General features: G+C 39.0%; 1 protein-coding gene and 1 long non-coding RNA gene across 3 annotated transcripts in view; both read right to left on the bottom strand.

Annotated features, from left to right (window-relative positions):
• Positions 1–26,659, bottom strand: part of fstl4 (follistatin-like 4) — a 257,662-nt gene that overhangs the window by 20,439 nt on the left and 210,564 nt on the right. For both annotated transcript variants that reach the window (XM_023266557.3, XM_023266556.3), the window contains 6 exons: positions 20,815–20,981; positions 15,210–15,330; positions 11,740–11,901; positions 7,341–7,475; positions 1,631–1,657; positions 7–125 (listed from right to left, as the gene is read on the bottom strand). In XM_023266557.3, the coding sequence (XP_023122325.2) occupies positions 7–125; positions 1,631–1,657; positions 7,341–7,475; positions 11,740–11,901; positions 15,210–15,330; positions 20,815–20,981 (731 nt within the window). The remainder of the gene's footprint in view (positions 1–6; positions 126–1,630; positions 1,658–7,340; positions 7,476–11,739; positions 11,902–15,209; positions 15,331–20,814; positions 20,982–26,659) is intronic.
• On the bottom strand, positions 5,290–7,325 carry LOC129350523 (uncharacterized). The gene is made up of 2 exons (XR_008603960.1): positions 6,583–7,325; positions 5,290–5,924 (listed from the first exon to the last, which is right to left on the bottom strand). It is a non-coding gene; the product is annotated as an uncharacterized LOC129350523 (long non-coding RNA).

The following is a 26,659-nucleotide window of genomic DNA, read 5'->3' as shown; positions in this document are numbered from 1 at the left end:
GCTTACATAGGTAGCAACAATCCTCTCTGTCCGCTTCATATGTCTGCGTATTTCACATTCACTGGGCTGAAGAACCGTGATGCCCTCATCAGAAAACACGTAGAACATGTTCCCCACACTCAGTCCTAGAACACAAGACAGGAAGACAGAAAAAAAGTTGACAAAAATGCTTTTTTTCAAAAAAGGCAACAAGTACAAATTAAAAATGGCAGGTAATCCCACCCCCACGTTATCTGACTTTGGTTAATGGCATTTCAATTTTCCTACCGGGGAAGACGCAGCAAGACTCCCGTTAGCATGCTATCATGTTAGTGGGGATGGGCAGTGTGTGGCTGCCAGTTGTTCTGACAACGCCTGCAAAGGGCCTTGTCAGCAACGTGTCCACAGAATACTGTAGTCGGAGCTGTCAAATTAAATATACTGTCTGAGTGAGGAAACATTTCACATCTTTCTCTGCTCGGTGTAAACAGCTGGTGATGAGTTAGCGAGGATCACAGTCTGGGGAAACCTGATAGCTGAAGGCTGTAGGGTGCACACCTGATGGGCACAAATACAATAAAATCCCCAATCCAATTCCAGGCTGGCTGGACCTTTACAGCAACTCTGCCCTGTTTCCCCACCTTTACTGTCTGTCTATATTGCACCCATGTAACAAAGGCAAACTGCCAAAAAAAGATCATCTTCAAAAAAGAGATCACAGTCTGCTGTTAAGGCATTTGGAAGAGCAACAAGCTCATACCGCTGTCAGGGATGTATCACATGAGCAGAGATGATAAGCATAAGCATGTATACACGCTTGCAGCTTGCATAAACATTTAGCAGATGCATGCATCGACAAAAAACTGGCAGTGATTGACTTGTCAGACTGTTAAGACATTATTTTTGCACTTTCACACTGTCAGATGTCAGAGAATGTGTACTGCTCAACAGTCTGAGACATACTGTCAGAAAAAAAAGATGCAAAATACACAAGATTTATTCATACAGACGCAAAAACAAGCACTTTTGCTCACACACAATGTTAATGAGGCAAATATAGTTTCCCAGCGCTGATAAACACTCACAAATAATCCAAATGCTTACACTACTCTAAACCACTCCGGCTTCTTTTGGTTTTGTGGTAAACCTGATGTGGCGGTGATGTATACAGAACAGATTAGGTTTGTAGTGTTCTCTAAACAGCAATGGGTTTTCCAATAAAGTAGTAAAACTGTAGTTGTGGTAATGCTGATGTGGTAATAATATATACAGCATAAACACAGGATGGATTTGTATACTGCTGAAAACCACAGAGTTATTTTTATTCCAGCCACCACCCTGGGTCTGTGGTATTATTTGCAAAGTACATGAAATTCCTGCTTGTGTGTTTCCCCCGTAGGTGATCTGAAACAAAATGTATTAGAAAGCAGCAAAGGGATGAAACACTTTAGGCATGCAAGGGAGGAAAGCAAGACTTGAAGAAAAGTTTTGCTGGGGAGAAAGGAACTTTGTGATTCTTCTGGACAGCAGGGCAAGCATCTTGGGAAGTTGTAATTATCCAGCTGCAGGCCCTGAAGAGCAACAAAACATGCTCGCCGCAGTTTCTTATTCAAAAGAATACAAAGGCAATTTGAGAACTGTAATGTATTACCTTCTTCTCTCCACAGAATGTTTGCAACTGCAGAATCAGCCGATGAGCCATAGAAAAGGAAAGGAAGGGGAGAAACGAAGAGAAAAACATTAATTCACCCTAAGAAAAAAGAGACCTCTTCTAGGAAACAGGAGATGATTTATCTCATGCCAAGTCAAGAAAAAACATATTTGACAGCTACAAAATGTTCCTCACTGCTCCTGACAGGTCCATATTTCCTCCCAAATCATGAGATCACTTTTGTCTTGAGAGAAGACAAGGCATCGATTATTCAGTTTAATTTCAACTGGCCTGAGAAGCTCTTTCTAGGTAGCTATCATTCACTCATCAGAATGATGCAATCTAATGAAAGACTGAATATCAAAGAAACATAAAATATGTGAGCTGATTGTCTAAAACCTTCTATTTCAGTGAAATCACTTTTTAAAAAAATGAGCAGAGCCTCTTGCACTGCCGACACAGTCAGAATAGAGAATTGATCCTTTTGCATTATGAAAACACAGAAAGAAATCAAACTCTGGGTTGTCCGGTCAGATTGTGTTTTTGTTCAAACCACACGCTGAATGAAAAAAAAAAAAAGGTAAAACAAAAGGTCTTTGTTTGGTTTTTAGATGTTCTTTAGTGATTGAACTTCCCCTAACTAACCATTTGCATCGATTCATCATTAAAACTGAATGAATTGAACCATAACACTTCCATAAAACAACTGTTTGCTAGGATCAGATTACAAAATGTTTTTGTCTTTTGAGGTCAGATTAGGGCTGTGTCATAACTTCTTGCTGTGACTGGCTTAGAGATCTGGCAGTCTACACCTTAGACTCTGATCAATGATTGTATTTGTCCTGCCTTTAATGCACAGACTGACTTCACTGTTCGATTTGACAACATCAAAAATCTTTGTCACTTAGTGCTGAATGTTTTTCTTCTCAGTCAGTAAAAAAGGGGCATATTATGGGTACAACAAATAAACAGTCTCTTCAAAAAGTATTCAGACTCTTTGCACATGCTATTGCGTTGTAAATTGCATTTTAAATAACGAAAGTATGCAGTTTTTCCTCCATCAGCCTACCATACCAACCATAATGACAACATGTTTTTGGAACATTTTTGCACATTTCTTAAAAGTCAAAAACTAAAATTTCACATTTACAAAAGTATTCAGATTCATTGCTGTGGCAATCCAGATTGTGGTGAGATGCATCTTTTTTTTCTGAAACAATCTTTGCGGTATGTCTGGAACTTGACTGGAGTCCACTAATGGCATAGTCGGACAGTTCAGAAAGACACATCTGTGAATAAAAAAAGTCTAAAAATTCACACTGTATGCCAAGTCAAAAACTGAACCATGTAGCCTAAGTAACTCTCTGTGAATCACCATGAAAACATGTGGCAAGGCAAAGATCAGGAAAAAGGTATAAAACTATTTCTAAAGCTCAGAGTGTTCCCAGAAGCAAGGAGGAAACAATAACAGAAATAGAAGAGGTTTGGAACCACCAAGGACTCGTCTGCCAAAACAAGGCAACTGAGCAAGAAAGGTCTTAGTCAGGGAGGTGACCAAGACCCCAACAGTGAGTTCAAAAGAGCTTCAGAAGTTATCTGCAGGGATTGGAGGACCTGCCAGAAGGACAAACATCTCAACTGCACTCTAGGGCTATAAAGGCACATTGAAGAAGACTGATTTAATGAAGTAAAGATTTAACTGTTTAGGCAGAACTCCAACATTTTGTCTGGGGAACACCAGGTACTATTTAGCATTTGGGATATGGCATAGTCTGCCAGTAGCCTCTACTGAACAGTCCTGAGGAAAACCTGCTCCACAGTGCAAATTATCTGGTGCAATGGTTCGTTGTTAGCACGACAATAACCCAAAGCATACAGCCAAGACAATGGTAGAGTGACTTCAGGACAGGCGCTTGACTGTCCTTGAGTGGCCCATTCAAAGCCCAGACTTAAACCCCATAAATCATCGGTGGAGAGACCGGAGGATGACAGTTCCCAGATGCTTCCAAATCAATCTGAAGGAGCTTGAGGGGATCTGCCAGAGAGCAGAAGATAAACTGTCCAAAGCCATGTGTGCAAAGCCTGCAGAAACTTACCCAACAAGGTTTGAACTGCCACTGTTGCCAAAGAGGTTTCCGTTTTTTATATTCTTTTGTAAATGAGGATTTTCAGTTTTTAATTTTAAATAAAACTGTGAAGGTTTTATTTCTAAAAATGTGTCTTCACTTCAACATTGTGGGTTATTGGGAGCTGGCTGATGGGACCAAAGGGCAATGTTACCAATTTAAAATTGCAAAAAGTGAAGGAGCCTGAGTACGTTCCTAAACAACTGTAAATGTGTGCACACCCACAGGTGTAATTATTTTGGTAAAATGTTCCCGGTGGTAGTAAAATGGTTAGAGATTGACTGAAATGCAATAAAGCTGTATTTCTCACAAAGTCTCTCTGTTCTCCTCTGGGTCATCCACATCAAACACTTCATATAAGCCATCAAACTGTGAGATGTCCCAGTTCCATCTGTTCTCTCCCACTTTAAAAGAAATAAGATAAAATGAGCAATTGTTGTGTCTGGTGTTCATTTTTGATCTGGAAACCCCAGGGTTGTTGGGTTGAGACATGATAGAGCTTCTTCTGTGTGGTCTGATCTCAGCATTACTAGAAAAGAAGGCAGGCTCTTAAGTGCAGCTGTGCTAGAACTTCAACTGTGTAGTCTGGTGTGCTGCACTGCTGTTTTATTGTTAATGTAATATCCATTACTGCTAGGGGCTGTTTATTTTCCCTTATTTTTTCTGCAGTTTGAAAACATAAGGAATCAGCTCAATGTCAGCTGACATGAAGCAGTTTTTTGCTCATTAGCTTTTGTGCTCACTGTGGTAAAAATGCAGGAGATGTACGGAACATTTGCAAATGCTACAAAGGAGGTATTTCAACAGTGTGTTTCCAGTCATTCAGCTCATACATGACTTTAAAATGGGATGCTTCATTTTTTCATCTCTAGAGGCTTTGTAATCAATTGTGATTATGTTTATTTTCTTTTACACAATCTACTACAGTGATTGTATCTTGACCAAATGCTACCAAAACACACCTACACAGTACCTGAATGCATTTTATGTAGACATGGATGGAGAACTGAAGCTACTGTTGCTGCTCCCGTGCAAGCGTCTTATCTTTGCACATTACTTATACATTGTTTAAAACCATGGAGATTTTTGTCAGCTTACAAAACCATGCAATTTGCAGCAAAACATGAAGGCCCTAATTAATTTTGGAATAATGTCTTACACAGATAAGATATGTTAATGTAAAGTTACTGGGGATGTAGCCAACCATAGAAAATCAACTAAAATTGTATCTACTCGTGGAAGGAAAAATTATTTTAGTCAGAATAACCTATGACTATTTTCGTCTTGTTTTAGTCGACGAAAACTGATGACATTTTAGTCTAGTTTTAGTCAATGAAAATTATGTTTTACTCTCTTTTTAGTAATGCAATTCTATTTAACCCAATCAATATAGTATAATTTCCTTGTATAGTATAGACAAAACCATTTTTTTCTTTTAGTCAAACCCATTTCACAAATTAAACATAGTTATCTTATTATTATATTTTTGTTAACTTATAAACTCAAGAATATACTCACTCCAGACATGGAGGATGCTCTGGTCAACACATTTATTTTACCAACCAAACATGTAGGTACACACACATAAATTTAAATAAAATATATAAAATAGCATCACATGACTGGCAGGAAAAAAATACATTCAAGTTTAACATAAAGAGAAATAAAGTGCATGAATGCAATTCACAACAATAACATAATAAAATGTGTCTGTGTTATCTTGCTTGTAAACTGAAACTGAAAAGAACACCACAACTGATGGCACTGACTGCATACAACAGCAGCAACTATGTGAACTGTAACTTCCTGGATGTCTTGTTTTAAAACTGGTTGCCACATACCAAAAAAATTCTGCGTGCTGTGGCCAGCTTTTGTTTGATCTTTTCTTTCTCTTCTTTGTACATTTTGTCAATCAAGTTTAAAATTTGATGTCTTTTTGGCACTTTGAACTTTTTGTCCATTTTTGCCATCATGGCAATGAACTCCTCATCTTCAACAATTCGTGCTGGGAGTCCTGTGCAGCCTATCCACTGTGCTATCCCCTCCTCTTTGGTCTGTTGCTCTGGGGAATTGTCACTGTACCTTCTTGTGGCAAAGAAATCCTGAGCACTAGTTGGCTTGTCCTTCTTCTTGGGTGGGACTTGCTTCACTGATGATCTATCTTGAATCTAGCACAGGAATAGATGCAATGTCAGGACGGATGCAGCCTCTGGAACTGTTGTAAATATTAGGTAGCATAAATTCTTGCCATGATTTTTATCTTGGTAAATCAACCTTTGAGTGAGTGACTTGACCATCCGTCAAAGAAAAAAAGTTACATAATCAAAACAGAAGTAGTCATAAACTAAGCAGGGAGGCATGTTAATGCAAATGCCATTTGTTTAAATGTGTTCAATATGGTATTCAAAATCATGTTGTTGATGCCAAATTCAGTTCAATGTGATGGCTATGTGAATAACAAAACGCATTGACTAAATTAGCTCCCAGATAAAGCTAATAGATATATGTGTTGCTGTGGATACACAACAAGTTCTCACAAACTATATTTAGCAGATATTTTGGAGAAACCCAGTTTACACTCTTATGTACACAAATAAATACACACGCTAATCGCACACATGCTAGTCTCTCTCTCGGTCTCACACACACACTGCTAGTCACACACATACTAGTCACATACTAGTCACACACGTTTGTCTCAGTCGTTTTCATCTCCAGTGGCTAACGTCTAACATTAAAGCTAACGTTAAAATGTGACATAACCACAGCCTCATGACTTTGCATGAGCTTTCAAAAATAGAAAGTAACGTTAATGTCATAACTTACCTCGCTTTCACCATGGAAGCTCTTGAGATGCCTTTTTAAGTTTGTCGCATTTCTCCCCGTCTTTTTCCACGACACATTCCGTTTTGTTTTCCACTTGTATGTAAACAAAGTATGTCCATATGTCGCTTCTTCGTTTTCTCCCCAGCTGCCCGAAAGCTGGGGAACAGTGTCCTGCCATGATCCCACCGCAGATGCATCTAAATAATGCCACGAGTGGAGATTGAGGAAGTGACGTCGCCTGCGTCAGCGCAGTGCGATGTCACTTCCTGGGGAACAGAAATACTGCAAAATAATAAACGCGACTAAACATTTAAATGTTATTTCGTCTCGTCTCGTTTTGGTCAACGAAAATGAAGAGACATTTCAGCAGAGTTTTTATTTTGTAAACCGAATTTCGTCTCGTTTTTATTCGTCAACAATATTGTATTATATATTTTATTATAGTAATCGTCACATAACCACCATTTACGTTTCGTCTCGTCTCGATTTCGTCAAGTGATAAAGGTTCGTTGACGACGACATTTCGTCATAATTTTCGTTGACGAAAGCAACACTAGTTATATAAGGTAGACCTGGCTGTGTCTTGTAAATTGGCTGAGTTTAAAGTTGGGAAATACAGAACACCTTTGAGAGATTGGTCAGATGACAGCATATTGACTAACCAGTCAACATAGAGACTACAGCCCTAAAAGTTATTGTTACTGTGTTAAATTTTATTTTGTACAGTAAAAAGTGAAATGTGACACTGTTGGACTTACGAGTCTTCTTGGCCGAATCCTCTACAAAGAGAGAGGAAATATCCTCGTCCACTCCCACCTCATTCTTGGCGATGCAGGTGTAGGCTCCGGTGTCTTCGTACCGGACGCTGCCAATAAAGAGCTCGCTGCCATTTGCTACAAGATGAAAAGAAAAGAGAGGGGGAAAAAATCATGTGTTACTGAGACAGCTTTTTTCTGCATTATTTCAAGAGTTTATGATGTACAAGTTTATGCAGAGAGAAAAAAAAATGTTGACTTTTTTTTGTTCAGCTTAGTTGTTAATTAAGTGTCAGCCCAAGACCCTGTAAACATCTGGAACAAATAAGCTGAAAATAAATGTACATATTTAATGAAAACATACAGTGTATCCACACATTTTAATCCTCCACAGTGGTAAAATTCAGTTGACCCCTGAAAGTGTGTGGGAGTAATCCGATGGATACTACAGAAATAAAACCAACGTGTTCATCAGGTAGTCGCTCACATTCAGGATCAACCAAATGTGATGTTCTAAACAAAACCAAACAAAATAAATGAAGGGAAAATGAATAAGCATGGGCCCAAATGTTTCCTACAGATGCTGAGGAATGAATGTTATAAACACCAGACAAAGTAAACAACTGCAACGGCGTGCAAATAAACCATGCTTTGCTTTAGGAACAGTGTTTTGAGTTGAGTGAAATATGAATACGAAAGAAATATCACTTCATCTTGTCTTCATAAGTGTCTATCTGACTGTCCTCACGTACTACACTATATCAAACTGTATTTGTCAGGATCTGCATCTATATCAGTGAAATGTGATGAAAGCGTACCTTATAATTGTTGTTATATTGCTATCAGATAACTCAAAAGGCTCTTTCTGTGGCTCGTTCTTCTCAGGCTGAGTGTGTTTGAATAGCAAAACGGCCTTGATGACAGTCTTTGCTACCTTTTAAATACTGTTCTTATATTCCACGAGTGTCCTTTTTATTTGTGGGTACTTAAATGAAGTCTAGCTTAATTCTTACAATGCTGCATTGTTTGTCTGAAGCTGTAGGCTGTGGTGTGTGGCGATGCTGGTGGAGTTAAGACATGGAGCTCATCAGAGGAGAGCTCTCTGATGTCTGCTGTAGCATCAGGCTCTGTGATGTACAGCTGCACTCTGATCCTGTAGCAATACACTGGTTTCATGATGTGTACATGTCACAGTGGAGCTTTCACGGGCCATGTTGTGTTAGAAGAACATTAAAGAAGCTTTATTTTTCATCCCTTTCTGTACATCTCTTGAAGTCACTATAGAAACAATGAACTCTTATGACATCTAACAACACTGTCCTCCCTTCAGTCCCTCTCATGCTGGATTTATTCTACTTTCTACCCTTTTAAACTTTAAAATGGAAAATTTAAAAATTAGTCCTGACATAGAGCCCACGATTTTAGGAACGGCAAAAAAGCACACACTTCCAAAAACATGCTGTGCTCCATTTTTACATCAAAAAATTATCTTGACTTTCTAATTTATGCCTAGTGGGTTGCAAAATCACACGACATTACAGACATTGACGCAAAGCTTTTCACATTAGTGAAATGTCTTTTTGGATTCTGATAATAATTCTCTTTTATCAGGGGAAAAGTGCGGAATGCTTTGAAGTGAAAACTGCCTTAAAGCAGGCCTTCATAGAGTGAGACATCACTTTAATTACTTCTAATTCATAATTATACTCTGATCAATTCTTGTTAAAAACCACTGAATCAACCACTCAGTAAATTAGTCTTTATATCCCTATTTTGCACGTTTTGTAGCACTTTGTGGAGACAGGAGTTTTGACTGGTTTTGTTTTAAACTGAATTGAAGTCATTCTCCTTAACTGGCCCCCATAGATGGATTACTGCATAGGTGAAGAGGACATGTCACCTGACTCAGCAGCTCCTGTTAGCCCTCCTGAGCTTTGATGGCCGTTTTAGCTCATGGTTTTATTACATTTTTGCAGCACACAACTGAACTGCCTTGGTTCACCCTCAGAGAGTGTAAATAAATAAAACAACAGAACCAGATACAATACACAGAATATCAGAAGTGATTAGACTCTTGTGACACTTTGTATTAACAATGTAATACACTAAGATAATTATAAATTTTAAAAAATACATTTACAGTGTATTCTGTGTGTAGGGTAACTGATCCGGTGTCCTTTGTGCAGGTAGAGAATGCACACACACACTGACACAAACTGTGATTGTAATCTGTCCATGTGCCTACTTGATGTATTTTCAGCTGCTTCAATGTCAACAGAAATAATTGTCTGCATCCTAATTATTACCATTATTATTACTAAACAAGTCAGACATTGAACCACAGTTTTCATTCATGCAACCTCCCCCACTGGTTTGTACACTAATGATCCCGAGTCGCACATGTTGGTCTTTTGAAAACATACATTGTTTCATCGTCTAGTTAACTTTAAAGAGGACTATAATTTACTCAATGACCATCATGCTTTAATTTAAAATATCTTGAAACTAGCAAGACCAAAGGGTCATTTGGAAAAAAATTACTGAGAAAATAACTTAAGTGATAATCAGAGTTGTTTTTTCAAAGACTTCTATACACTTTGACTTCTTTTGGCAGCCAGAGGTGCTGTCCACTGCTGGCTGTTGAAAAGAATACAAGTTTACATTTTTTATTTGTTTTGCTTTACTCCTGTCATTTTTACTCACTGTTGACTCATTTTCACTGCAATATAAAGTCATGCACCTCTATGGGCACAATGAAGCCATGGCTAGAAGTGGTGAAAAGTAGTCAAATGTAGTTTGTACAGTATGCAAAACAAAAAAATGTGAATTTCTTTATTTGTTTTGCAAAAATTTAAACATTCTGGTATCAACATGTATACAACTTTCCGAGTGCCCACAAGTGTTACCAATACTGAAACAAATGCTCACTCTACTTGCTATGCATATTTCTCTACTTACATTTTGAATGTGTTACTATACTCATCACCTATTATCTCCTCTCACCCAGCATGGAATGTGAATATATTCAGCCTGCAGTTCAGTTCAACTGAGAAGTCCCTAATTTTTTGTCATGTGACTGTTGGTTGCAGTATCATTAATGCTGCAATCATGTTTTATATACAGCCTACACTGAAAATTGTCTAATTTATATGAAAGCATTATGAAAAGTGCACCAAACCTTCTTCCCACAGTGCATCTGTTTCAGAGAAATGATCTGTTTTGCACATCAAGGTATCCCTGTAGCTGTGTCTGCAGTAGTTTGCTTTGTAATAGACTGAACTAGAGGGATTATCAAGCAGGGATGTGCTATAAGCTCAAGTAGGTTCAGCACCGTGGACAGCTCCACAGCTCGGTTTCATTCACCCAGCAACACAAAACAGTTGTTCCCTTCACTGTTCAGCTGTGGCCTACAATCAATACTCAGCACTATCTACCGTCAGTGTGTTGTTCACATTTTACAGAAATCTATCAAAAAATGATGATAGGAGCAAGACTCCAACACTATCTTTATTACACTTCTGATGTTATATTCGGAAATGAAATAGTGGATTACACTTCCTCTTTCTTTGTTTCAGACATGGGTACAAAAAAAAGGAAATCTGCACTACTTAATCTACTTTTCCACTCTATTCTTCTAACTTTCGCAAATGTTTTTTAATGGAAAAAGCAGAAATTATCACTCTAAGCAGGACTCCTGCCCCTTGCTATCACCCGCATTAGCTGGTAAATCTGAAACTGTAGCCACTGCAGTGTTTATGTGGTGGTGAACCTTGCAGAACCTCCCTTGTCTGAGTGTCTATGGGTTGATAACAGGCTATTACCATAGGTAATGACCCACACACAGCCAATAAACTCTCCCTTAATGAGAACTAGGTCATAAAAAGAAAAGTCGTGCTCCATTCTGCTCCATCTCTCTTATATGGAGAGCACATCTTTAAAAAGACACAAAAAAAAATCCCCCTTCTAACGCAGATGAGTAGCTGCCGACTCCTGTCTCAGAGTATATTTCATTTTATTTTCTCTCTCTTGATCTTCCAGCTCATTCACCTCAAAATAATAAGTATGTTTGCCAGGGGAACAAAATGATGATGGTGGAAGAGGGTGACCACAATCTTGGTTTCATCTCTGCAGTATAAAATGCGAATGAATGGAAAGCACAACAGAATATTACTGCTGACAAGTGGCACTGCTTAGTTTTCAATAAAAAAAGTTACTTTGACAAAAACCCAGCTTGATTTTTAGATTTTGTTTTCATTGCCCACATTATTGTGTCGATTTATGCGTTGTTGGCATACTGCAGTGCTGCTCATGTGTAACTCTGCTTCAACAAGATGTGACACAGTGTCTCCTGAAGCTCAAGATGCGCTGACAGCATTCCCCAAAACAATCAAACACTCCTCACCTATGAGGGAGAGCTGTTTGGAAGATCTGGGCTGCAGATCCATGCCGTTCTTCAGCCAGAGGAGTTTGGGATTTGGGATGCCGTCGGCGTGGCAGTGCAGGCTGGCAGATACGCCGGGCTCCTGGGCCTGCGTCTCTGGATAGACCAGGATCACCGGAGGGACTGGACACACAAACACCAACGCAAAGACACAAACAAGGAGAGAGGAGAAGTGAAAACATAATTACACACTGTTTCATGGTAGACCATAACTCCTGGGGGACTAGAACACAAACACCCACACACGCAGTGGGCAGAGAGGAATTTGTCTCACCCCAGCATGGAATGTGAATATATTCACAAATAACAAGAATCCGAGCGCTCTGGGGATGCTTTATTACAGCTCCAGTCCTACATGAAATAGATGTTGGGACGTATCTGCCACTTACCACCTCCTCCAGGGAGAGGACCGCAAATGAAGGTGGAAGAATCGAGGGGGAAATGAAATATGAGGTAATAGTTTACATGAACAGGTAAGATGTCAGGTTTTTTTTCGGATTATGATGTTGGGCACCTTCTAAACCTCGGGGCAGCTGCCAGATCTTGACAGCGCCTCCTTATAAGACCTCAGCCACCTCGCCCTTCTAATTTACAAACTTGCCCCGTAATCCTCCTGCATTATTAATATTGCATTTGTTGCTTGCATGTGTTTTATTGTTATTTTCCCCCCTAAAGTGTGTCTTTTTTAATTATTATCAACCATGGAATTTAGTATTTCCAGTTTATCTCACTTTATACTTACATTTTGTACTTTTTACTACACTGCAACTACCTGACAGTAGATACTAGTTACTTTTTGACTTGTGACTCATTATAGTTGGGGCACAGCTGTTGTTATTTTCACATCTTGATGACTAAATTATCCTCATCTTCCCACACACACAGAAATGTACTACACCTCTGTGCTTCCACCTTTGCCTCTCCTTGACTGAATCTCTGTAGTGTAGTCTGTCTCTCTTTTGTTTCAGTTTTGCACCCATAATGCTGCAGCAACTCTTTATTTCTTCCATTTTTAACACTGTGTTTGTTTTACATAGCAGACTCGTTTTTTTTTTTAACAGCACTAACATCATACTCTAGGGTCTGATAACACCACAGTCTAGAGTTCTACACTGTGACTTTGGACACTTCACCAAAACTGAAGCTCCATCATTGTCATTCCTCTCGTCACAGCAAAGAAAGGTTGTCTATTGCTTTAATAACGCAACAGGATGCAAACCGCCCACTTAGTATAATGTGGCACTTGGCTCCTTTCCATTCCACCTTATCTCTCCTCGTCCTATCTCATTTGAAATACCTTGAATCCCCAGCACAAACATTTGGTAATTGCCCTCTCCTGATAACTTGCCCTTCAGGCACTGTCTGTCTCAGTGACTCCCTTCCAATCGCTCCCTCTCCGCCTCCAGGTCTAAAATTCAGCTTATTCCTTTTCAATTAAAATCTCAGAAAAACAAAACAATCACACCTATTGTCACTCCTCAATTGAAACAGATTTAACTGAATTAAAAAATATACCTAATTTCCTTATCTGTCACTATGGAACAAAAGCATGAAAATAAGAAAAAGAAACTGGGTGCCTGAGTGGTTTCAATTGTTGTTTCAGGTTTAAAATTCTTCCTCCTTGGATCTTGTCTGGAGCGACATACGAGTTACTTTTTCATCTAAACTTAGCAGAAATGAAGGCTCTAATGTAGATGGTTAACCCTCTGAGCCTCAAAATCGACCAGCATATCTGAAATGCAAGTGGTCTTTTTAAAATGTCGGCCAAAATTACACTAATTATCAGAGCCACAAATGGTAAAAACAGAAAGAATTATTATAATGTCAACTGACGGTTCTTGAACTACATACAGTTCTGTTGGAAAGCTTGAAATGTCAGCTTAAACTTGTGATATTTCTGATATTGGTAACACCTGAAAAATGAGCCCACAGGAGTAAAAATGTGACATAAGCTAAAAATGGAAAAACTGTTTGGAGTTCAGAGGGTTAATTTGAGGAAGACGGTGTTTTGTTCACCAAAATCAGTGTGAGTTTTTTTTCTGCTGGTTTTTCTAGATGTATTTTAGCTTAAATAGTTTTAACTCACTGCACAGAATCAAATACATAATGCTGCACAGATTCTCGGTTCATTTTGGCTTTATATGTAATGATGCTGCTTTCAGGTGAGTCACTTTGATGCAGCGATCTGACTGCCCTGATCTTATGTGGCACGTGTGTCAAGACCATTGTTTAAGATACTTTATAACTGCAGATGCTAAGCCTCTGAAACAGAAACTTTTTTTAAAAAATGCCCTCATTATTCCTTTAGGAAGGAAGATCTACATAATCAGGACAAAACAGTATTTTAATAAATGAGCGTTGAAATGATGAATTGATGGACAAAATGAATCAGCCAATTTGACTAATCACTTCTGTCATTTTTGAGCAAAAAATGCCAAACGTTTCTTGGTTCGACCTTTTCAAATGTGAAAGCGTGATGCTCTTCGCTGTCATATATAACAGTACGCTACATATTTTAACTGTTTTGACTTTTCGGCAGTTTTGACATTTGGTAGATGAAACAACATTCATTTAAGAAAATAAGTGGAAAATTGGTCAATAATTACAGTTAGTCATAGATAAGACAAATAAGAGAGAGAAAATAAATGTATTATTTTACACACGCACCACAAACAACACTTCATGAACTTGGGCCTTGACAAACTTAAAATATAAAGACAACACTAACATTTCACTTATTCACTTTCTATCTGAATGCTTCATATGATGCAATAACAGTGCAGTTTATTTGACAACTCACATCAGTTTGATGGCTTTTAAGGTTGCAAACACACATAGCAGCCTTGCTGAAAATTTGTAGTGTGAGAGGAGCCCCATGGTTCGATCCTATTCGACTGATTGAAATTGTGATGTAGCTCTTGTTCCACTTTTGGAAAAACTTACATAAAGTCTTTGAAAAAAGAAAAATGAAGCAGGACTCCTAGTTGTTGCTGAATATTGTTCTTGTTTGACTCTGGCTGTACTTTGGGGTTACTGCCACGTTGAGAAAGAATATGGGACAAATAATACATCTCAGTGACAGTATTTGAACATCTAATGTACCTGTAACATTTGCACAGTCATGTTTTATCCTCATACTTTTGCTTCAGAGAAATAGCTTTAGTATATTTGTTTCCAGAACATTTCAATAAACAGCAGGCTAGTCTAATTGCCTCCAAAACTGTTCTTTAACCACAGAACCAAGGATTGCAAAGCAACTCATTGGCCCTGAATGCCAACCAGGCCAATCATTTCTCCTCTTTATTATAAACAGAACAAGGTAACAAGAAAATGAACCCTCACAGGGGAACCACAGAGAAGCACAAACAAAACTAAAATGTTTTGTCCACATTTCTCCCACCACTGTAAGTAAGAAATGAGCCACTACTAACCATTCACCTGCAGCACATGTGTCTGATAGAGGTCTTCATAGCTGTAGGCATGGCAACTGTAGTTCCCCATGTGGATGGTTGTCACCTTGGTGATGTACAGGGAGCCATCATCCCCAAAGTCCTGGAATACAGGGGAGAGATGGAAGAGGAAAATTAGGTAACGAAAGAGAGAAGTTTGGAAGATGGGAGGGGACGGGAGGTTTAGGAGAAGGAACAGTGGTGAAGAATGGGGTGCAGAAAACCTCCACAGGGAGTGAGGCGGAAAAATGAAGGTAGCTTGATAGAATACATAAGGATGCTTGAAGAGAGCAGGGAGAGGAGGCCCACAACAGCAGGGAGTGATGGGAAAAGACAGGAGAGAAAAAGAATGATGTGAAAAGGAAGAGAGACCATGAATCAACGGTTTCCCTGTTGAGCTGAAGCAAGCGTTGGGGAATTTGATCCTCCTCTCTCCCCTCATCACGCTGCCTCAGCCTGATAAATGGCAAGGGTTAAAAATATAAAGCCCATTAGGTTGATGAATGGAGCTGGTTGTTGTTGGTGCAGCATGTGGCAGTCACCAGGGGGTTCCAGCCACAGCTTAGGGCGGATTAAGGCATTAAATAGTTTGCTGTCCCACCAAGTGGCAGAGCAGATGTCCGGATGCAGCTCTGTCATGACACAGAAACCACAAACAGCGGCTCCTTTTTTTTTTCTGAGGTCTCTAGAAATTAATGTGACCTGACAGGAGGTGGCTGTGTGACAGGAAAAATGTGATGCGACTTTCTTGTAAGGTAGCCAGGGGAGCCTTGGACAGTCTTTAAAGTTCAGAATTTACAACTAGGGTGAGAGGTACAAGTGCACCGGTGAGAACAATTAAAACTTAATGGGCCAATTGGTCTAAAAAATATGACTGTGATATATCGGTCAGGTTATGCCAGATATATTTTAGCTTAAAATCTTTACTATTAGTTGTGGTTTCTGTGAAAAAAGAGGTGTAGAGTAGGGCTGTCTCCTAAAAGTCAAATCATCGTTGCGGTGCCCCTGATCCTAACCTCATAATGGAAGTTGAATTTACTTCTACTTTAATTTTTGGTGGGCTATAAACTAACTTCAAACTTGACTTTGGTCCACTGGGCATAGGCCACAATTGGTAGAGCATTCATTTTTAACAGAAGTAGAGTAATTGGGAAAATAGAATAAGAATTTGAACATTTTCACATTGGCAAGAAGTGAAAATTCTTTTAAAACAGACAAAGATGACTTTTTCAAATCTGATTAATTCCATAAAGTTGTCTTTGGCTCTGCTCACTGACCCTGCTTTGTGTCTGGCTAGCTGCTGTCAGAAATGACTAAGAAGACACGGCTGTAAATGGGAGATTTTGACCTGCAAAGCTCCTCATAACATAATGGTATTAGTCGTTAATCTTTTAGTTCATGAAATGTCGTGATGATACATGGACTGAAAAAAAACTAGCGGGAGAAAATTACAGGCTTTTATTATTATTATTGTTCAGGGAAAATTATATGCTTTTGTACTACAAAGAGCAGTCTAAAAATTATGCACAAAGATGCCCAGTGGCCACACTCAAATTAATGGAACCCATTGAAGTTTTGCTTTCTAAATGCAAAACTAAATCAGAGTCTCCTCTGACCTATTCTTCAATAGTAATCATCACTGCTTTTTCAGAATACGCACAATAGTTCTGATGCATCAAACAGCTGCTTGAATATACTTGAGAGCCACATTCATTATATGTTTACCGAGTGGTAGCAATGTACATGCAAATAAAAGCTGTGTGGTAATTGTTTTTAATAAAAGAAATATACATTATTCATTTAATTTCCGAATTAATCAAGTTCCCAATCTCACTAAGTGTAAAAATAAATTATATTGCTATTTTGTCTGTTTCTGTTTATAGTTTTGCCTTTATTATTTTGCTCTCGTGCAATCAGTCCTGGTGACACAGGTCTGAACCTGCTCATATATACAGCACAGTTACTTTTTTGGAGAACACAGCTCTACTCAAAATGTAAAACGCAGAGGTTTGTGATTGAGAGTGAAAAACAGAGAAAGAGGCGCGATGAAAATGATGTGTTGGAGAGGAAGGGGGGGAGAGAGACAGAAGGAGAACAAAGACCAGACTTAGAGGGAGCAGACAGACGAGACTGATTGTAATGGAAGCTCAGCTCTCAGCTTTAGAGGTTATGTACCAGAGTGCAGGAAGATTTCAATCACTGTCAAATGAAACTTCTGAAAACAATCCTGCTTCCATTCAGCACAGTTCAACAGAGGAAAACGGCGTGCTGATAGCAGTTTGACAGGAGAGTAATGTCCCCTCCTTCATCTCGGCCTGTCTCCTCTTTGACCCACAGCATTCCGAGTCAACTTGTACAAAAAAAAAAAAAAAAAAAAAAGCAGCTCAAGAAGAAGACAGGTCATCGTTAGTGCCTGACACCCTCTGCTTTCCCTTATGTTGTTGCAACTTACTGTTTTGACAGATGAGGGTTAGAGATAAGTTTACGGGAACACTGTCCACCGTCATCTATTTGTTGGTGTCCTGGACAATAGGGGCTGACTGTTCAACTTAAGTTTAGACAATAAAGTCAATCATGTGCTGTAGATTTGGCTGGGTGATGTAACTGAATAATTTATGTTTTGTCTTATAGCAATATGTTTTAATAACATATTTTTTAATAAAGACCAAGGAAAAAAGGTTGTTTTCAATTAACCATCTTGCTTTGAATTTAATCATTTTATCAAGGAACACAGATTATATTTTTTCATGCCAACACCAAAATGAGAACCTCCTATGCATAAACAAATCTGGACATACATGAACATAAAAAAGGATAAAGGTATGACCTCCCATTAATACACAGTAAATAAAGATATTAAGTAAAACCTGAAAGCACATGGAGAACCAGAGTAAGGCTAAAGGTTCATCGTTGCTGGCCTTGACCAGCTACCAGACGAAGATCCTGCACTGATCTCTACGCAGCTCCTGGCATTAAATTTGTCAGCCCTCAGAGCAGGCTAGCAGGGGGTGCGTCGCCTAGGTGGAGGTGGTGAGGGACACGGGGTCGTGGTTGTTTTTAGACCATTAAACCGAAAAGGCAATCACAGGTTTTTGTCATTTGCAGCTCCCACAAGGGGAGGTCTGTGGGCACAGATGGGGTGAAGAGAGATGCTACTAGGGGGAGATCTGGACGAATGCCATGGGTGGGGCGGGGGGGCTACATTATCAAGGTAGGATAGGTAAGGGAGGAAGCAGACTTGGAGTTTGTGGAAACAAACTTTTGCCGTTTCATTGTGTTTTATTGGTGGTTTTTGCTCACGTTGCTAGGGATGGGGTTTTTCAAGTTATCAGTACTGGCACAAACCTACGCCCAGTTTGTATCTGTTGTCATGCAGAAATGTGATGAAAAGACCAAACAAATGGCCGTAAGATCTTTGACTGAAATGTAGAAGTTATCTTTTAATCTAACTTAATTTAATCCTCATTTATGGGCTGGAGATTGGTAAGTCTCATCCAAGTCTCTATCATGGTGCTCCTTTACTAACTAAACTCCCGTAATGCTCTACTACAGCTAATCTACAATACATGAAATGTACAGAATCTAGAAAAATGCTATGGACAGATATTAAATATTAAATGATTTGAGTTTGGGAGCATAAAAATTGGGACATCCCTAGTTATTAAGTGCTTAGCGTCCGTATACATTACTGTGCTGTTTACAGAACACGCACATTTATACACTATTCTATTTCTATTCACTGCATCTACATAAAGTACAATCCAAGAATCAACTTGGATGTTAAGTACTGAGAATATCTAAATTCTCATTACTGAGTGGCTTATTTATCTTTATTTTGCCAGGGAGTCGCTTAAAATACAAAATGTTTTGGACGTTACATTGCTGTCCTAAAGGTACTGGCTAAATGGACCAACTAGCCATGAAACGTTTGCATATTGCTTCAAATGTCCAATGTCTCACATTATACAGAAATTCCACTCTCAGCCAAATTACAGACGTTATCTCTGTTATTGATTTTGGGATATTTTTGTTTCTACTTTGATTTGACCAAATGAAAAGAAACACAGCCAGAGCTGCTCTCTCCCTCCTGCACTGGGATCACTGAGCTCTGTGGAAATTTATTATGCACGGTCAAGAACCCGAGGGACCTATGTTGCCATCACCTCTCCTCCAGTCTCCACCTTAACACTTGACTTTGTTTATCAGCTCATCATCACAGCAGACCAACAAGGCCACTCATTAGCATGCAATTAGTGAATTGTGATCCGGCGGTGGATAAAGCAAGGCCTGCGCTGTGCTGTCACCTGTGCAGATGTGTCTAAACAGGCGCATGGCTGCATAGTTCATTAAGCAGTGAGCAAGCTATAATTGTACCATTTCATGGAGGGTGCTAGGGAATCACTGTTTTCCCACGTTTCATTTCTTCTTTTTTTCTTCCAACTATCTGCCTGCCACCCAGCCTTCCATTTACTCTCTCTTGCTTAGTTGGTTTCTGGTTGATAATCAGGCTTCACATGGTAAGAGGTTCTTTTAAATCAAGAACATAGGATTCTTAGCACACCTCCCGAGATCACAGATCTTTGATGAGCATTTTACAAGTACTGCAGAGTACAAATACAAAAAAGAAACAATGTGCTTGTGATTAGAAATTAACTGAAAAACTCCCAGAGCTCCTTACACTTCTATAGCAGCAATGTGATTTTCTAATTTTAAAAAGATGTTGATAGACTTTTTGCTTTCAATCAAAATGAAGAACCCCCCAACTGTGCCTTCATGCTGCTAAAATTGATCAAATATTAATTAGGCAGTCCACTTAAGTCTCTCAGAGAACCATTTTGAAAAGAAATACATACAACCAACCTTAAGGTTGTGCACAGTGTTGGGGAATTTTATGGGCTCCTCAAATTTAAATGAGGGGTTTTACTGAGCATCACTGCTTCAATCTAAGTTTATAAATATGATTTATGTAGTACTACTGACTCAATGATTTGTGTAATTTTAAATTGGCCACTCATTTTGACTCAGAATTTTTATCGGCACTATTTATAGTTATAGGATTTTACTATTTGGTTCACTCACAGCACACTTCTCCTTTTCAGCAGCAGGAGGGAGTTGTTTACTACCTACTGTATACAGACAGGAAACTATACAAAAAGCTGCTAATCTAGGGGGTAAAAATCAAATAACTTTCTCAGGAGATAGTGGAAGCAAACCAAGAGCTAAAGAGTGTGGAGGTTGGAGTTACTTTTAATCAGGTGAACACAAACATAACTCCAATGGGATGACAATTATCAATACTGTTTTCATTGCAATTTGTTGCAGGTAAGTTGTCTGTTTGATAATATCTTTAAAACTGCAAGACAAGGCACTGGATTTTGTCTGCTGCTGTTGATATGTTTGCTTTGTCTGAGTGCCCTTACAGCTTTATTTCCATATTCAAAACCTTCTCAACATGTGAAAACACAACAGTATGAGCCGCAGGGTATGAAACATCTTGAATTAACGAACCAACAGTGAATTTCTTTACCATCAACCCCAGCAACAAAAAGCAACATCAACCATGAAGACAACAGCAGTTTTTACTCACATTGATATCCTCCAGGTCCAAGAAGTTTAATATGATGCCATTCCTCTTCCAGATGATTGGTGGGCGCAGCGTCCCCTGGATGGCACAGGTAAGGACGGCACTCAGGCCCACTGTTACCGTGGAGACGCTGATTTGCTGGTCCTCTGCCAGGCTCAACTGGACAACCTCTGTTAGAATGAGAGAATAAATGAAATTATCGGTGGTGGACAGGGATAATGGAGGCAAAGAAGAGACAATAGTAAGAAGAAAGGATTAAGAAAAAGGGAGAAGATGGAGAAAAACGAGAAAAAAAAGGCATCAGAGAAAATCACAAATCAGAATGAGTGCGCTGATGTAGCAGCGCTTGAACTCAACATTGAAATGTGGTCTTTATTGTAAAGCAAGCTGAGTAACATATTGCAGTATGTGACCCAATCGTGTTCCTTTCTCCCATTTCTTTTCCTTTTTTATCTGTGCAGACTCATTACTAGCAAAAAGATGGGACAGGTATGCTGGTGGCAGTGAGATATTGTGGGACTATAAAATTCAGGCACGTCGGCACTGACATGATATGTGACCTTAAGTCAATACTGGATCGGGGACAGGATATTCTTGGGTCGATAAATATAAGTGACACAGACACCTGATAGAAATCTTAATGGAGTCGACCAAGCATAACACTTAGCAGATCACGTATACACACACACACACATACACAGAGCATTCACTGGACTATTAACTGCTCCTACACTGCTGCATGACCTTTTGGTACAGATACGTTACTATGTTAAGTGCTATGAGATGATATATGTTGTGAATTGGTGTAATATAAATAAAATTAAACTGAATTGATTTTTAAAGAAAGGATATACCATTAAAGAAATAACTGGAGCAAAATCCTGGATTGTTTGGAAACTGAACATTCATAGATAATACCGGGTTTCCCAATAGTACAAAGGAAAAAAAACCAAACACTTAAAGAATTCCAGTCAAAACACAAGTCGGTGAGCAACTCCTTGAGAAAACTGAATATATCAGAAAACACCATACCATACTGAAACTATACATACTGCATATGTCCACTGTACAGTAAGTATTTAATAAATACTATGATACATTAACTGATTAATAAGGCATTCAATAGACTGTTTATAAAAGATGTTAGAAGCCTTGAGTTTGGAATTTAGTCGTCACCATCATTGTCTTTTGCAACCAGATGTAAATGAATGAGGAATGGATGAAAAATATCCTCATTTATCATCTATTTTACTCTAAATTTGAATATAAATTACAAATTAAACACCATGCTGCACTCAAAAAGTCATACAAAGTTATAAAAATCAAGGACAAAGTATGTTCATTTTCACATAATCTTCTATCCAACTGGAATTTTATTTGCAACTTGAGAATTTGCCCCCTGCTGGCTATTAGGAATAATGCAGATGTCAGGCACTTAGTGTTGGCATGACTTTTAAGGCTCCATACATCTTTCATATATAGTCCATTAGTTTTCCCAAGAAAAGTTCTAAGGATCAAATGACAATGAGGTTCTAGCTAAGTCTGGTTAAGTATGGAAATAATATATGAAGAAATACAACTTTAGAAAATGTTTTGTTTCATGTGTAGCATCTCTCAAGTGTCATAAACTCAACCAGTTGATTATAGTTTTCTTGTTAGTCACCTTGGATTTTATTTTACCTAAAGATGTGTCTATCAATCATCTTGGAACTCGAAGACTTTGCAACTGTCCTTCCACCATGGTGCTGCTTTTTCGTTGATCTAAAATTAACAAAGCGGGATAAATTTGAAAGTTGCTAAGCATGTCGTCTGCCCAACACGGAGCTTCTCTAAGCTCACAAATGGAGTGGATGAGTAGATAAAGAATAAACTACACTGGTGTAACTCACATTTCACCATCCCTACCTACTATCAGAATGCTTCTGAAAGTTAGTGAAAAACTTCCAGACATCTGCTTTCTCTAGGTCTCTATCCATTCTGTCAGAGCCTACAGGATAATGATACACAAACATATGAAGAAGTAGCTCTGAACACTGGCTTTTGAGACCTTTATGACAGCAACAAGGATGATGCCAATATCAGAAGAAATCTTTATTTCAGCATTCACATATTTCATTGTCCAAATAGATTTGAAGTAGATGGCTAACAGACTTTGAAATGTTTGTGGGGAACTTCCTGTCTGGATTCAGACTTTGACAAACGCTGTTGTAAAAGACCTCAGGATATTAGCTGTCTGTTTCCTGTAGCTCTCCAGGTGATAGATATATCCGGCCTGACAGCTCGGTCTGTCAGTGATATTTCAGAACGCCTTGGGTACAGTGCACTGCCAGGTCCAACAAAGTTATAATTCAGCAGATCGGTAATTTGGGTGGCAGAACAGGCTTTGAGTGCCATGTGGACAGATGAGGGATGAAGTGCATTGATCTGACATGGCTTGGAGGGGTGGTTTCAGGTGGTACTGTGAATTTCAACTAGACCACTGCTCACGTTGAATTTAATACAGTGCTTGAAGGCAAGAGCTGTGTGGTTTTCTATGTCTTTATAGAGCAGTTGACTTTTCAGATGGACATCTAACACAACTTTGTATTGATTCTTTTAAGGTAGAGTACTAAGGCCGCCACTTAAAAGTCTGCTGCTGAGGAAAATTTCTTCGAAGTTGACTCTCTTCAAAGTACAAACCGTAATTAATAGACTATGGCAGATAAAACACTAACTGCTATGAGGGATGGTGTTTCTTCTAACAGCTACAGTTGGCACAAATAAGCATGCGCTGGTGCAAAAAGTTGGGACTATAGTCTGAAGTGACTGATTTGCCATTGCAAGGAGGCTTTTAATTTCAAGCTTGAAACCAGTTTAATTCCAGAGTCACATACTTGCTATTAAAATAACTATCAGCACGAAAGAAAACGGGAAAAAGAGAAAAAGTATACAAGTATTTGAGAGCATTGAATGGTAGTTTTTATACTCTGTACCAAAAGCATATTTTAATCCCAGTCCTGTTTTACTCAACGACAAAGATTATTCCTACTTTAAGAGGAACTCTGCAAGAACTGTTCAAACATCCTCCCGTGTTCTCTCCTGTTCTCAGATCGCCCAGACAAACTGCATATCCACAGGCAGTGCTTGCTCTGCCCCGGCCGGCTGGGGAAGGCTGTCATGACATTAGCTAGTTAATGATTCCTACACTTTCCCCCATTTTCCCAAAATAGCACCAATGTGTAAGTTAGTAATTGACTCTCTGGGGAATTCAGGAGCTCCACTGATCGATCAGAGCTGCTAACCAAGCTACAGATAGGCTGACATGGCCAACAGGGAGGTTTCCTGTATCCAGCTCTGGAGTGCTATATAGTACAACACGAGTAAAGAGAGGAAGAGCGAAGAAAGTAAAGAGAGCAGAGGAGGCCAGGCCGAATACTGGAGTAAATAAATAAATACAGAGATGAAGACTTAAAGAAATAGGAGGAATAAAGAAAGTGCAAGTAGGACACATCACAAATAGGACAAAAAAGTGAGCTCAAATGCAAGGGGATATGTAAAAGAAGACAAGCAAATGAAAGAAAGATGTGCCGAAAAACAGACTGATACAACAAGAGTAAAAAAGGCAAAAATGTGCGTGCATGTGAGTCAGGAGGAGAGACAAATTTAATGCAGAGCACGTAGAGGATCTCGCAGGGAATAACTAATGTGGCGAGCTCAACACTGCAGCTCACAGAGTTGTCCCTTTCCACTTGTATGAGACCAGCCCCTCGTGAGCTGGAATAAGACATCAAGCCACTAAGCAGAGAAGCAGAACACCATCACTTTTTCAGAGGGTAAGACAGATAACATCCCGACTGTAGACGTGAAGAAGGAGTGAGAGAGGTGTCGAGGGCCAGAGAGCAAGGAGATAGGAAAAGACAGATGGAAAGAGGGCTACAGGAGTGGGATGTGAGGAGTCATGTGAGTCTGGCAAGGAAGCAAGAAAACAAGCTGACAGGCACCCAGCAGGCATAGCTTTGTTTAAATTTGTTGATAAGTGGGTCAAACAATGTCCATGTTCCCAAAAACTGGTCTACATTCAGGTAAAAACAGTTTGAAATTCCTAAGTTACATGCATTACCATTGTTTCAGCAGGATCAGAATTATGTATCTCAGTGTCCAGAAGAAAAGCAGCATAAAATACGGTGCTTTAAATGATGAAATAACAACCATACATCTCTGATAAAATGTTTTTAAACTGCACCGAGCTGAATCTCCCAACAGTGTGACTATTTAATAGAAAAACAGAGGAAACCATAATTGGACTCTGATTGAATCTCCCTCTAAAGGCTTTTGGCAAACATGGTAACCGTGATGTAATTTAACCGTGATGCAAAACTAAATTTGCCTCTTTAAAATAAGAGTCATATCTGTATACACCCAAAATATAGCATATAGGTAAACATTAGAATGCACCAGATGTGTACATAGAGGTAAATATTTTTTTCCAAGTTATTCAGCCATAAAGTTCCAGTGTGAAATTTAGTTTTGTGAGGAAAAAAACAATTTGACCACTATCCAACTAATGGATATACGAAGTTCTGTGTTATTAGTTTAAAAACTTTTTTGATTTGATAGTATGATCAACAAACATTTGGCAGATCATTATTTTTTACATCGTTCACAAATGAAAACCGAAAAAAAAGTCATGATGTCCTCAAAAAAAAAAAAATAAATAAATCGCCAAAATTACACAGGCAGAAACTGTATAAACAGTTAAACAACTTTGTTATACTGTGCACAAAAGACACTTAAGTTATCTCTTCTTTGAGTCATGGTCATGCTGTTTCCACAGAGGTTAGATTTTATTCTGCAGTGAAAAATGATCCCACAGTGAGGGAAAATGTGACAGGAGCACAGAAAGACCAGAAACAGCTTGAGGTTAAGAAGGATAAGTAGCACAGAGCAGAAAGGATGTTTTGAGGTTTATTACAAGTCTACTAAACATGCATTAAAGGTCATTTTGGACATCTGACTAACTTTAAATTGAGACGCCTCCCTGGTAAAGACTGCTTGTTTACTTTCACCTTCTTCTCTGGGGTAGTCTGTGGATTTATCAGAACAATAGATGGTGTATGAGCCCATCTGATGCCTCTTACTAAAACTGAAAGGACAAACATACACACAGGCTCCGTCTGTGAATTACATTCTCACCGTCTTGAGCAATGACATTTGAGACATGCTAACAGAACACCAGTGGACTTCCTCTGTGTCTCTGTCACTGTCTATGAGCCTTAGTGGGGGGTGTTGCCACTCATGTGGCAAGTACATCCTCTTCCCTTCATGTGTCATGTATGCAAATACACACACCCTCCATTATTCATATGTGACCCTCATGAAAAAAAACCTCCTCATTTGGTAAATTAAGATTCAGGCATTAATCATTAGGCTCATCACTGAGTGAAAAACAGCTGCTACAGTAAGTGGTCTTGATTTGCCAGCCTTCGCACTTCCTACATGTTCTTGCAAAGCTGCCAAAACACCAACAGAGACTTGCAGGATTCAAAGCAACTAAGTTCTAAGGTTCGCCTTTAACTAATGTCACGTCTTAAACAGGAAACAAAATGGATTTTCTTATTGATTGTTGCTATGCAACCGCCAAAAAGCACGATGACAATCTTAGACCGCCAGGCCATGCAGCACAATAGTTTTGTGTCAAGCTGTTTATAAACAGAGGGTCCTCACCACAGAGTACGCTTCCAATCATCTTCTACAATACCAGGAAAAATACCTGGAAGCCATTAGCAGTGAGTGCACCAAAGAAACCTACACTGATGCTTGATGATGTAGAGTATGTTTGTGCATCACAGTGTGCTCAGAAGTGTACAAA

Source organism: Amphiprion ocellaris, chromosome 14 (genome assembly GCF_022539595.1).
Source record: "Amphiprion ocellaris isolate individual 3 ecotype Okinawa chromosome 14, ASM2253959v1, whole genome shotgun sequence".
Taxonomy (NCBI): domain Eukaryota; kingdom Metazoa; phylum Chordata; class Actinopteri; family Pomacentridae; genus Amphiprion; species Amphiprion ocellaris.
This window is presented reverse-complemented; position numbering and strand designations above follow the sequence as displayed.